Below are 13494 nucleotides of genomic sequence, written 5' to 3' on the forward strand. Positions count from 1 at the left end.
TCGGGGCCACTCTGTGCAGAACGAGCTGCACAGTGAAGGTAAGTATAACATGTTTGTTATTTAAAAAAAAAAAAAAAAATAACTTTACAACCCCTTTAAGGCACTATTCCACCCACTGACACCAATGATAGGGCACCATTCCCCCTACTGACCCCATCGATGGGGCACCATTCCCCTTACTGACACCATCGATGGGGCACCATTCCCTCTACTGACCCCATCGATGGGGCACCATTCCCCCTACTGACCCCATCGATGGGGCACCATTTCCCCTACTGACCCCATCGATGGGGCAACATTCAACCTACTGACACCATCGATGGGGCACCATTCAACCTACTGACCCCATCGATGGGGCACCATTCCCCTTACTGACCCCATTGATGGGGCACCATTTCCCCTACTGACCCCATCGATGGGGCAACATTCAACCTACTGACACCATCGATGGGGCACCATTCAACCTACTGACACCATCGATGGGGCACCATTCAACCTACTGACCCCATCGATGGGGCACCATTCCCCCTACTGACCCCATTGATGGGGCACCATTCAACCTACTGACACCATCGATGGGGAACCATTCCCCCTACTGACCCCATCGATGCGGCACCATTCAACCTACTGAAACCATCGATGGGGCACCATTTCCCCAAATTACCCCATCGATGGGGCACCATTCAACCTACTGATACCATCGATGGGGAACCATTCCCCCTACTGACCCCATCGATGCGGCACCATTCAACCTACTGACACCATCGATGGGGCACCATTCCCCTTACTGACCCCATCGATGGGGCACCATTCCCCCTACTGACCCCATCGATGGGGCAATATTCCCCCTACTGACCCCATCGATGGGGCACTATTCCCCCTGCTGACCCCATCGATGGGGCACCATTCCCCCTACTGACCCCATCGATGGGGCAACATTCAACCTACTGACACCATCGATGGGGCACCATTCAACCTACTGACACCATCGATGGGGCACCATTCCCCCTACTGACCCCATCGATGGGGCACCATTCCTCCTACTGACACCATCGATAGCGCACATTCCTCCTACTGACCCCATCGATGGGGCAACATTCAACCTACTGACACCATCGATGGGGCACCATTCCTCCTACTGACACCATCGATGGGGCACAATTCAACCTACCGACCTCATCAATGGGGCACCATTCAACCTATTGGCACCATTCCCCCCCAATGGCACCATTGATGGGGCACCATTCTTCTATTGATACCAAGAATGGGGCACCATTTCTCCCATTAAAACCAATGATGGGTCACTGATGTTGGGGCATTTTCTACTTCCACTGGCCACAGCCCAGCCCCCCTAAGCCTGAAGGACAGTAAACTGACCCTTTACTTAGAAAGTTTGGAGACCCCTCCTTTAAATTATGGGTGCTCAGCCCTTGGCCCTCCAGCTGTTGCAAAACTACAAGTCCCATGAGGCATTGCAAGGCTGACAGTCCCAAGCATGACTCCCACAGGCAGAGGCACGATGGGACTTGTAGTTCCACAACAGCTAGAGGGCCGCAGGTTGAGCACCCACTCCCATGATGGGGCTTGCAGCGAGGAGGTTAATACAAAATCCCGATGTCTGGGGGGGGGGGGGGGGGGGTTAGCGAGAATTCTGCGCCGCCCTTTTATTTTCTTGGAATAGTCATTTTCCGAACGTTTGGGCTTGTCGGAGAGAAGTGTTAAACACTCCGCCTGGAGCTCCACTTCAATCGCGGCTCGGCTTTACCAACCTTTAATGCGATAATGTAAATAGGAGGGATACGAAGCTGCAGGCGTCGCGCAGAGTAAATCACGTTTTACGCTTCGCTGTTTTTGCGGTCGGTATGCAGATTTTTTCACATTTACGGATCTCCTTTTTTTGTTTCGGAGGGAAGAGAGATCGGTGGAAACTGTTTTCAGTTCGGTAAAACTTTTATTAAGTTTGTCTGTCTGGGGGCGGCGGTGGAGATTGGACGGCGGTCGAGGTTGGACCGTCGGTCGGATTGTAGTCGGGATGTTACGCTATTCCTTCGGCAGGCCAGTTCATCCTCTTGCAGAAATCCCCCTTCGGGTGTTTCGTTTTGCCGTAACGTTCCAGCTGTAGAGAGGGGACTGTGGATCGCCAGCCGACTAGGCCTTGCGTCGTTTGCGGAACAGCTGGCGATGGGTCAACCTGGATATTGGGGAGACAAAAGAAAAACATCCTAAGAGCCGGTCATGTTATTATTTCACAAAAATTAGGCATTGATTGCATGCTGTAGAGTGCGACGTTTGCAAGAAGCAGCGGTCTCTCTGCCGAGATCTACCCCCTTTTCCTTCTAAATCAGATTTACAGCTCTGCAATCTGCCCCCTGCTCTGGAGAGCTCTGGATCTGATTCAACAAGGGGCTTGGTAGACCTCTGCAGAGAGAGGGGACTGTGGATTGCCAGCCGACCAGTCCTTGCGTACTTTGTGATACGGCCCGTGATGGGTCAACCTGGACATTGGCGAGACAAGAGAAACGTCCTGAGGGCCGTTCGTAAAAATTAAACATTAATTGCATGCTACAGAGTGGGACGTTTGCGAGAAGAAGCTGTCTCTCTGCAGAGATCTGACCCCGCCTTCTTCTAAATCAGATTTACAGCTATGCAATCTGCAGAGCTCATGTCCTCTGCTCTGGAGAGCTCTGGATCTGATTCAGTAAGAGGCTTGGTGGACCTCTGCAGAGGGGACAGGGGATCACCAGCCGACCAGGCCATGCGTAGTTTGTGGTAGGGCCCGTCCTTCACCCCCCCTTCTAAATCAGATTCACAGCTCTACAGTCTGTTTTTGCTGTTTTCTCTGGAGAGCTCTGGATCTGATTCAACAAGAGGCTTGGTGGACCTCTGCAGAGAGAGGGGGCTGTCACTCGCCAACCGAAGCAGCGGTCTCTCTGCCGAGATCTAGCCCCCTTCTTTCTAAATCAGATTTACAGCTCTGCAACCTGCACATCTCATGCCCCCTGCTCTGTAGAGCTCTGGATCTGATTCAACAAGGGGCTTTGTGGACCTCTGCAGGCAAAGGGGGCTGTGGATCAACAGTGGAAGCAGCGGTCTCTCTGCCGAGATCTAGCCCCTTTCCCTTCTAAATCAGATTTACAGCTCTGCAAGCCACAAAGTTCATGCCCCCTTCTCTGGAGAGCTCTGGATCTGATTCAACAAGGGGCTTGGTGGACCTCTGCAGAGAGGTGACTGTGGATCCTCAGCCAATGGGGCCCTGCATAGTTTGTGATAGGGCCCGTGATGGGTCAACCTGGACATTGGCGAGACAAGAGAAATGTCCTGAGGGTCGGTCATGTTATTATTTCTTGAAAAATATACATTAATTGCATGCTACAGAGTGGGATGCCCCCTGCTCTGGACCGTTCTCAATCTAATTCAACAGGGAACTTGCAGGGACCTTGGAGGCCCTCTGCAGAGAGAATAAACAGAAAAGTCAGTGCTACTACCCATACACCACATAGATAGCAGAGCTCCCAGGTGCTCGATCCACAGTCGCTGGCTGAGTAGAGTAATGTGGAAAAAATGATCCGCACTCTGGTTGTTGCTCTTAAAATTTCTTCATTTTATTGAACAGCCACAGTGAACAAACGCAGATTAAGTCAGTTGACGCGTTTCAGCCTATATGACCTTAGTCTTTAGTGGTTATGACTAAGGCCTTATAGGCTGAAACACGTCAAATAAAGACATTTTAAGAGCAACAACCGGAGTGCGGATTATTTTTTGTACATTCCTCTGCTGAGACACTACTGCTTTCCTACACGCTTTTTTTGAGGGGGTTTAAAGGTAAACCGTTAGGTTACCAATTTCGGAAGCTTCTAATTGTGCCGTAGGCTGCAGCGCACTCATCATTTCTTTATGACCCCATGAGTTGCTGGACTAGGAGCCACCAAAGTCCTCCCAACCCATGTGCTTGTACCAGGTCCAAAGCAAGGATGACAGGCCCAGAACTTGATAGCAGTGGCAGCTCCCGTATTCCCAGACAGGCTCACTTTAAGGCTTTTTATCCTCCTTGATGGTGGTCCTCCATGATTGTACACTTTGGCCTAGGACACTGTTACCAAATAGACATCCATTTCAATTTCCAAAGACACCATAAGAAACATGGCGGACCGGAATGAGGTTGCTACAGGACACGTCGACCTGTTGGCTTCCTCTGTTATTGGACCCTTTCATCGTCTTTTGGGTCATTTCTAGGAGAATAATAAAATATATTTCAATTCAAACTCCCTCCATGGAACTGGATGTTCTCAGCTGGTCACCTACCTTGATGAAGTTCTCCACCGGGGTGGTGGACCGGACCCGCAGATGTTCTGGAACTTCTAAACGCAATTTCCCGTGTTGTCCTTTCTCTTTATCCGTCACCTGCAGGAGATGTGTTCAGCATTATTTGAATGTTGTGCCCCTTGCGCCCCCTTCAGGCCTTTATAGTCCATTGCAGTGTCTTACTGCACAAACAATATTTTGCACGTTCATGTGCATTGCGTTAACGTAACCCATTCATTGGGTGAGCCCCTTAAAGCCCAAAAAATGGCCCTTTTTTTTCGAATGTGTGTTGGGGGACATTCTAAACATAGATTTTTGTAACATTCAGTAAAATGCGCACATTACTGCAGTGCGTGGGTCAAAAGAGGCCTGAACCTGTTGCTGCCCGTATAATGCACCTGTGGTGGCAAAAGGGTGGGCTTTATTGCCACATGGCGCACATTTGCGCTGCTGGGCAGCTAATGTTCCTCAGCTGAGAGCTTGTTCACTGTGCGCTCCCAGCGCAGAGGCTGAGCGGTCGAAGGCAGGACCGGCTCCCGATCATGTGACAGCCAATCACACTGGTCAAGTGATCGCTGATTCTCCCCTGCTGGACAACAGAACACCTTCCCCCACGTTATAAAGAAGAGGAGAAGGTACCATACCTTACATCCTATCCTAGGGTGACAACACTGCTGCTTATTAGATACTGTGAGTGAGTGTTGTCACCCTAGGACAGAAAGTGGATTTCCATAATCTTAAGAATAAGCTTCCTAGAAAATCATATCTGCTTATAATTTTATTTACCTGTAAAACCTCCCTTGTGTAGACATCCAAAAGTCAAAACCTTTCCGTTGAGATCTACCTGGACAACACAGAGGTAAGCAAAGATCCCCAGGAAGGGGGGGGGGGGTGGTTTACTAGGCGGCCCCCCTTAAGAAAAAAAAAGCTATCAAGCTCCCAACAAAAAGACGTAGACGTAGTGTTTTGTACCCCCCCCCCTCAATGCAGTATCCTCTGCCCCCTTCACATCAACCCAATCCCCCCCCATAGCAGTGTCCTCTGCCCCCTCCCCCCACAGTAGTGTCCCCCCTCCCCAAAAGCAGCATTCTATGCCCCCCTTCACATCATTCTCCCCCACTGTAGTGTCCTGTACCCACCCAAAACAGTGTCCTCTGCCCCCCTTTACATTGACCCGCCCTACTGTAGTGTCCTCTGCCCCCCATAGCAGTGTTCTCTCCTCCCCTCCCCAAAACAACATCCTCTGCCCCCCCCCTTCACATCATCCCCCCCCCCCCCCCCACTGTTGTGTCCTGTACCCACCCAAAACAGTGTCCTCTCCCCCCTTTCCCGTCCCCCCCCACTGTAGTGTCCTCTGCCCCCCATAGCAGTGTTCTCTGCCCCCTCCCCCCACAGTAGTGCCCCCCTCCCCAAAAGCAGCATTCTCTGCTCCCCTTTACATCATTCTCAATCACCGTAGTGTCATGTACCCACCCAAAACAGTGTCCTCTCCCCCCTTTCAAGTCCCCCCCCCCACTGTAGTGTCCTCTGCCCCCCATAGCAGTGTTCTCTCCCCCCCTCCCCAAAACAGCATCCTCTGCCCCCCCACTGTAGTGTCATGTACCCACCCAAAACAGTGTCCTCTCCCCCCTTTCAAGTCCCCCCCCCCACTGTATTGTCCTCTGCCCCCTATAGCAGTGTTCTTTGCCCCCTCCCCAAACAGTAGTGTCCCCCCTCCCCAAAAGCAGCATTCTCTGCTCCCCTTCACATCATTCTCCCCCACCGTAGTGTTCTGTACTCACCCAAGACAGTGTCCTCTGCCCCCTTCACATCAAACCCCCCCACTGTAGTGTCCTCTACCCCCCATAGCAGTGTTCTCTGCCCCCCTTCACATCACTCTCCACCACTGTAGTGTCCTTTACCCACCCAAAACAGTGTCCTCTGCCCCCCTTTACATTAACCCGCCCCACTGTAGTGTCCTCTGCCCCCCATAGCAGTGTTCTCTCCCCCCTCCCCAAAACAGCATCCTCTGCCCCCCTTCACATCATTCCCCCCCCCCACTGTAGTGTCCTGTACCCACCCAAAACAGTGTCCTCTGCCCCCTTCACATCATCCCCTCCCACTGTAGTGTCCTGTACCCACCCACCCAAAACAGTGTCCTCTGCCCCCCTTCACATCAACCCCCCCCCCCCCCACTATAGTGTCCTCTGCCCTCCATAGCAGTGTTCTCTGCCCCCTCCCCCCACAGTAGTGCCCCCCTCCCCCAAAATCAGCATTCTCTGCCCCCCTTTACATCACTCCCCCACTGTAGTGTCCTGTACACACCCAAAACTGTGTCCTCTGCCCCCCTTTACATCAATCCGCCATAAAGTACTGTCCTCTGCCCCCCCCCCCCCCCCCCACTGTAGTGTCCTGTACCCCTGAAAGCAGTGTCCTCTGCTGACCACCGCTCTATAGTACTCCCTTCCACTTCTTCCCATGCCAGCTACAAAAAAGGACACTGTAGGGAGGTGAAGGTGGGGGGGCAGAAGAGCTGGGTCAGCACAGACAGTAAGTAGATACTCCCAGAGGAGGAGGAGAGGGCTATAATGTACAGAGAGGGAGGGGTCTGTGCTGGGGATTTGGAGTCCTGAGCTGTGTATAGACAGACGTTTACCTCGGTGAACGGCGTGGTGAGGAACCCCCACTCCTCCGGCCACTTCTTCGCGGCCTCCTGTTCCTTCTTCACATGAGCTTTCCTAAAACAGGCAAAGCAGCACTTCAGGCAATGCAATCATTCCTATTTCAAAGCCAAATTTACAGCCATGGCCAAAAGTTTTGAGAATGAAACAAATATTAAATTTTCACAAAGTCTGCTGCCTCCGTTTTTATGATGGTGATTTGCATATACTCCAGAATGTTATGAAGAGCGATCAGATGAATTGCAATTAATTTTGTCATGAAAATGAACTTAATCCCATAAAAAAAACATTTTCACTGCATTTGTGAAGAAGGTTTTGGGGTGCCCAAGAAAGTCCAGCAAGCGCCAGGACCATCTCCTACAGTTGATTCAGCCGCGGGATCCGTGGCACCACCAGGGCAGAGCTTGCTCAGGAATGGCAGAAGGCAGGTGTGAGGACATCGGCACACACAGTGAGGAGAAGACTTTTGGAGGATGGCCTGGTGTCAACAGGGGCAGCAAAGAACCAACTTCTCTCCAGGAAAAACATCAGGGACAGACTGATATTCTGCAAAAGGTACAGAGATTGGACTGCCGAGGACTGGGGGAAAGTCATTTTCTTTGAATTTTCTTTCCAATTGTTTGAGGCATCTGGAAAAAACCTTGTCCTGAGAAGAAAAGATGAGCGCTACCATCAGTTCTGTGTCATGCATCCTGAGACCATTCATGTGTGGGGTGGCTTCTCAGCCAAGGGAGTGGGCTCACTCACAACTTTGCCTAAGAACACAGCTATGAATAAAGAATGGTACAAAAATATCCCCCCAGAGCAACTTCTCCCAACCATCCAAGAACAGTTTGGTGAGGAACAATGCCTTTTCCAGCACGATGGAGCACCTCTGCCATAAGGCAAAAGTGATAACCAAGTGGCTTGGGGAACAACACATTGAAATGTTGGGTGCAAGGCCAGGAAACTCCCCAGACCTTAATCCCATTGAGAACTTGTGGTCAATCCTCAAGAGGTGGGTGAACAAAAAAAACCCACAAATTCCGACAAACTCCAAGCATTGATTATGCAAGAATGGGGGGCCATCAGTCAGGATATGGCCCAGAAGTTGACTGACAGCATGCCGGGGGGAATTGTAGAGGTCTTGAAAAAGAAGGGTCCGCAATATTGACTCTTTGCATAAACTTCATGTAATTGTCAGGGGCATACCTACAGCATTTAGCACCCGGGGCGGATCCTATATCTGGCATCTACACCCCCACTGGGCGGATCCTACATCTGGGGGTGGAGGGTACTAGTCAGATGGTGTAAGTACCTTTGTCGGTTTCTACCTTTCCCAAAATAAGTCCTTTTCTCTGATCCTGGGTTGGATTGGTGGCAGATTATTCAATGGCACATCTTCTTGTGCCACTAGCCGCATCCCCCGATCCCCTCTAGAACATTTGGAATATTCACAAGTGATCAAACTAGTATTTTTTGGGGCCCTCTAAGCATTCGTTGGGGTCCTATAAGAAGTGGTAATAATCAGGACCTGCGCAATCCACCACGCTGCCTCTCCATGTGAAAGGGAAACCTGAACCTTCACAATCACTTCCACCCCGCTGACCTCCGCCACTGCCACCCTTGTCCCCTGAATAATGTATGGAGGGAAATCACACCGCCACAGGTATGGATTACACCTCCAACACAGGTCTGCGCTGAGTACAAAGGGACGGGGAATAATCATGTATAGGCCCCACCCCCAACCAGCAAAATATAGGACCTGTCACCTTCCTACAAAGACACACACAACATATACAGGAAGTATATATATATATCATTCTATATAATCCTCCTGTATACTGTACACATTTCTGACATGTAGTGTGCAAACATATATATACACATCACACACCCGATCTATATACACATCACACACCTGATCTATATACACATCACACACCCGATCTATATACACATCACACACCTCATCTATATACACATCACACACCTCATCTATATACACATCACACACCCGATCTATATACACACCTTATCTATATACACATCACACACCTGATCTATATACACACCTTATCTATATACACATCACACACCTGATCTATATACACATCACACCTGATCTATATACACATCACACACCTGATCTATATACACACCTTATCTATATACACATCACACACCTGATCTATATACACATCACACCCGATCTATATACACATCACACACCTGATCGATATACACATCACACCTCATCTATATACACATTACACACCTGATCTGTATACACATCACACACCTGATCTATATACACATCACACACCTGATCGATATACACATCACACCTCATCTATATACACATCACACACCTGATCTATATACACATCACACACCTGATCTATATACACATCACACACCTGATCTATATACACATCACACCTGATCTATATACACATCACACACCTGATCTATATACACACCTTATCTATATACACATCACACACCTGTTCTATATACACACACCACACACCCGATCTATATACACATCACACACCTGATCTATATACACATCACACACCTGTTCTATATACACATCACACACCTGTTCTATATACACATCACACCTCATCTATATACACACCTTATCTATATACACATTACACACCTGATCTGTATACACATCACACACCTTATCTATATACACATCACACACCTGATCTATATACACACCTTATCTATATACACATCACACACCCGATCTATATACACATCACACACCTGTTCTATATACACATCACACCTCATCTATATACACACCACACACCTGATCTATATACACACCTTATCTATATACACATCACACCCGATCTATATACACATCACACACCTGTTCTATATACACATCACACACCTGATCTATATACACACCTTATCTATATACACATCACACACCTGTTCTATATACACACACCACACACCTGATCTATATACACATCACACCTGATCTATATACACATCACACACCTGATCTGTATACACATTACACACCTGATCTGTATACACATCACACACCTGATCTATATACACATCACACACCTGATCTATATACACATCACACACCTGATCTATATACACATCACACACCTGATCTATATACACACACCACACACCTGATCTATATACACACCACACACCTGATCTATATACACACACCACACACCTGATCTATATACACATCACACACCCGATCTATATACACATCACACACCTGATCTATATACACATTACACACCTGATCTGTATACACATCACACACCTGATCTATATACACATCACACCTGATCTATATACACATCACACACCTGTTCTATATACACACCACACACCTGATCTATATACACATCACACACCTTATCTATATACACATCACACACCTGATCTATATACACATCACACACCTGATCTATATACACATCACACACCTGATCTATATACACATCACACACCTGATCTATATACACATCACACACCTGATCTATATACACATCACACACCCGATCTATATACACATCACACACCTGATCTATATACACATCACACACCTGATCTATATACACATCACACACCTGATCTATATACACATCACACACCTGATCTATATACACATCACACACCTGATCTATATACACATCACACCTCATCTATATACACATCACACACCTGATCTATATACACATCACACACCCGATCTATATACACATCACACACCTGATCTATATACACATCACACACCTGATCTATATACACATCACACACCTGATCTATATACACATCACACACCTGATCTATATACACATCACACACCTGATCTATATACACATCACACACCTGATCTATATACACATCACACACCTGATCTATATACACACCACACACCTGATCTATATACACACCACACACCTGATCTATATACACATCACACACCTGATCTATATACACACACCACACACCCGATCTATATACACACCACACACCCGATCTATATACACATCACACACCTGATCTATATACACATCACACACCTGATCTATATACACATCACACACCTGATCTATATACACATCACACACCTGATCTATATACACATCACACACCTGATCTATATACACATCACACACCTCATCTATATACACATCACACACCTCATCTATATACACATCACACACCCGATCTATATACACATCACACACCCGATCTATATACACATCACACACCTGATCTATATACACATCACACACCTGATCTATATACACATCACACACCTGATCTATATACACATCACACACCCGATCTATATACACATCACACACCTGATCTATATACACATCACACACCTCATCTATATACACATCACACACCTCATCTATATACACATCACACACCCGATCTATATACACATCACACACCCGATCTATATACACATCACACACCCGATCTATATACACATCACACACCCGATCTATATACACATCACACACCTCATCTATATACACATCACACACCCGATCTATATACACATCACACACCCGATCTATATACACATCACACACCTGATCTATATACACATCACACACCTGATCTATATACACATCACACACCCGATCTATATACACATCACACACCCGATCTATATACACATCACACACCTGATCTATATACACATCACACACCTCATCTATATACACATCACACACCCGATCTATATACACATCACACACCCGATCTATATACACATCACACACCTCATCTATATACACATCACACACCCGATCTATATACACATCACACACCCGATCTATATACACATCACACACCCGATCTATATACACATCACACACCTGATCTATATACACATCACACACCTGATCTATATACACATCACACACCCGATCTATATACACATCACACACCCGATCTATATACACATCACACACCCGATCTATATACACATCACACACCTGATCTATATACACATCACACCTGATCTATATACACATCACACACCCGATCTATATACACATCACACACCCGATCTATATACACATCACACACCCGATCTATATACACATCACACACCTCATCTATATACACATCACACACCTCATCTATATACACATCACACACCCGATCTATATACACATCACACACCCGATCTATATACACATCACACACCTGATCTATATACACATCACACACCTGATCTATATACACATCACACACCTGATCTATATACACATCACACACCTCATCTATATACACATCACACACCCGATCTATATACACATCACACACCCGATCTATATACACATCACACACCTGATCTATATACACATCACACACCTGATCTATATACACATCACACACCTGATCTATATACACATCACACACCCGATCTATATACACATCACACACCTGATCTATATACACATCACACACCCGATCTATATACACATCACACACCCGATCTATATACACATCACACACCCGATCTATATACACATCACACACCCGATCTATATACACATCACACACCCGATCTATATACACATCACACACCTCATCTATATACACATCACACACCCGATCTATATACACATCACACACCCGATCTATATACACATCACACACCTGATCTATATACACATCACACACCTGATCTATATACACATCACACACCCGATCTATATACACATCACACACCCGATCTATATACACATCACACACCTGATCTATATACACATCACACCTGATCTATATACACATCACACACCCGATCTATATACACATCACACACCCGATCTATATACACATCACACACCCGATCTATATACACATCACACACCTCATCTATATACACATCACACACCTCATCTATATACACATCACACACCTGATCTATATACACATCACACACCCGATCTATATACACATCACACACCTGATCTATATACACATCACACACCTGATCTATATACACATCACACACCTGATCTATATACACATCACACACCTCATCTATATACACATCACACACCTGATCTATATACACATTACACCTGATCTATATACACATCACACACCTCATCTATATCACACACAGTACAGCACAATGTATACATTATATGTAATACAGAAGGGAGATGTGATCAGATAGTGATATGGATGAAATGACCCCCCTCCTAATATCACAGCCTTAGTGTCCCCCCAGGATAATGTATGGGGGGGATTACCAGATCATGTCCTGAGCTACAAAGCTGTCCTCCTTGGCCTGGCTGTGGGGGGCGCTGGCGGCCATGGCTCTCACGTTGCTCCCTGTACAGGGGACTGAGGTTGTGTACATGTTGCCTGACAACCAGACACACGGTTACCGAGGAGGCCTCAGGCCTTCCTGCCTCTCACTACAATACACAATATAGACATTCATTACCACATCATCATCATCATCATCATCATCTGCTTCCAGAACATGCCCCGGCACCTCTGCAGCCTC

At 47.0% G+C, this 13494-nt stretch overlaps 1 protein-coding gene and 1 long non-coding RNA gene across 2 annotated transcripts in view; one reads left to right on the plus strand and one right to left on the minus strand.

Annotated features, from left to right (window-relative positions):
• The window catches only part of LOC141113873 (uncharacterized), a 235118-nt gene that overhangs the window by 127742 nt on the left and 93882 nt on the right, over nucleotides 1-13494 (plus strand). The gene's annotated exons all lie outside the window — the stretch shown is intronic.
• Nucleotides 1932-13385, minus strand: CIMIP1 (ciliary microtubule inner protein 1). Its single transcript, XM_073607204.1, has 4 exons — nucleotides 13235-13385; nucleotides 6938-7019; nucleotides 4303-4401; nucleotides 1932-2191 (listed from the first exon to the last, which is right to left on the minus strand). The coding sequence occupies exons 1-4, from the start codon at nucleotides 13342-13344 to the stop codon at nucleotides 2036-2038; spliced, it is 447 nt and encodes a 148-aa protein (XP_073463305.1). The 5' UTR covers nucleotides 13345-13385; the 3' UTR covers nucleotides 1932-2035.

The sequence above is a fragment of the Aquarana catesbeiana genome, linkage group LG12 (genome assembly GCF_042186555.1).
Source record: "Aquarana catesbeiana isolate 2022-GZ linkage group LG12, ASM4218655v1, whole genome shotgun sequence".
Classification (NCBI taxonomy): Eukaryota; Metazoa; Chordata; class Amphibia; order Anura; family Ranidae; genus Aquarana; species Aquarana catesbeiana.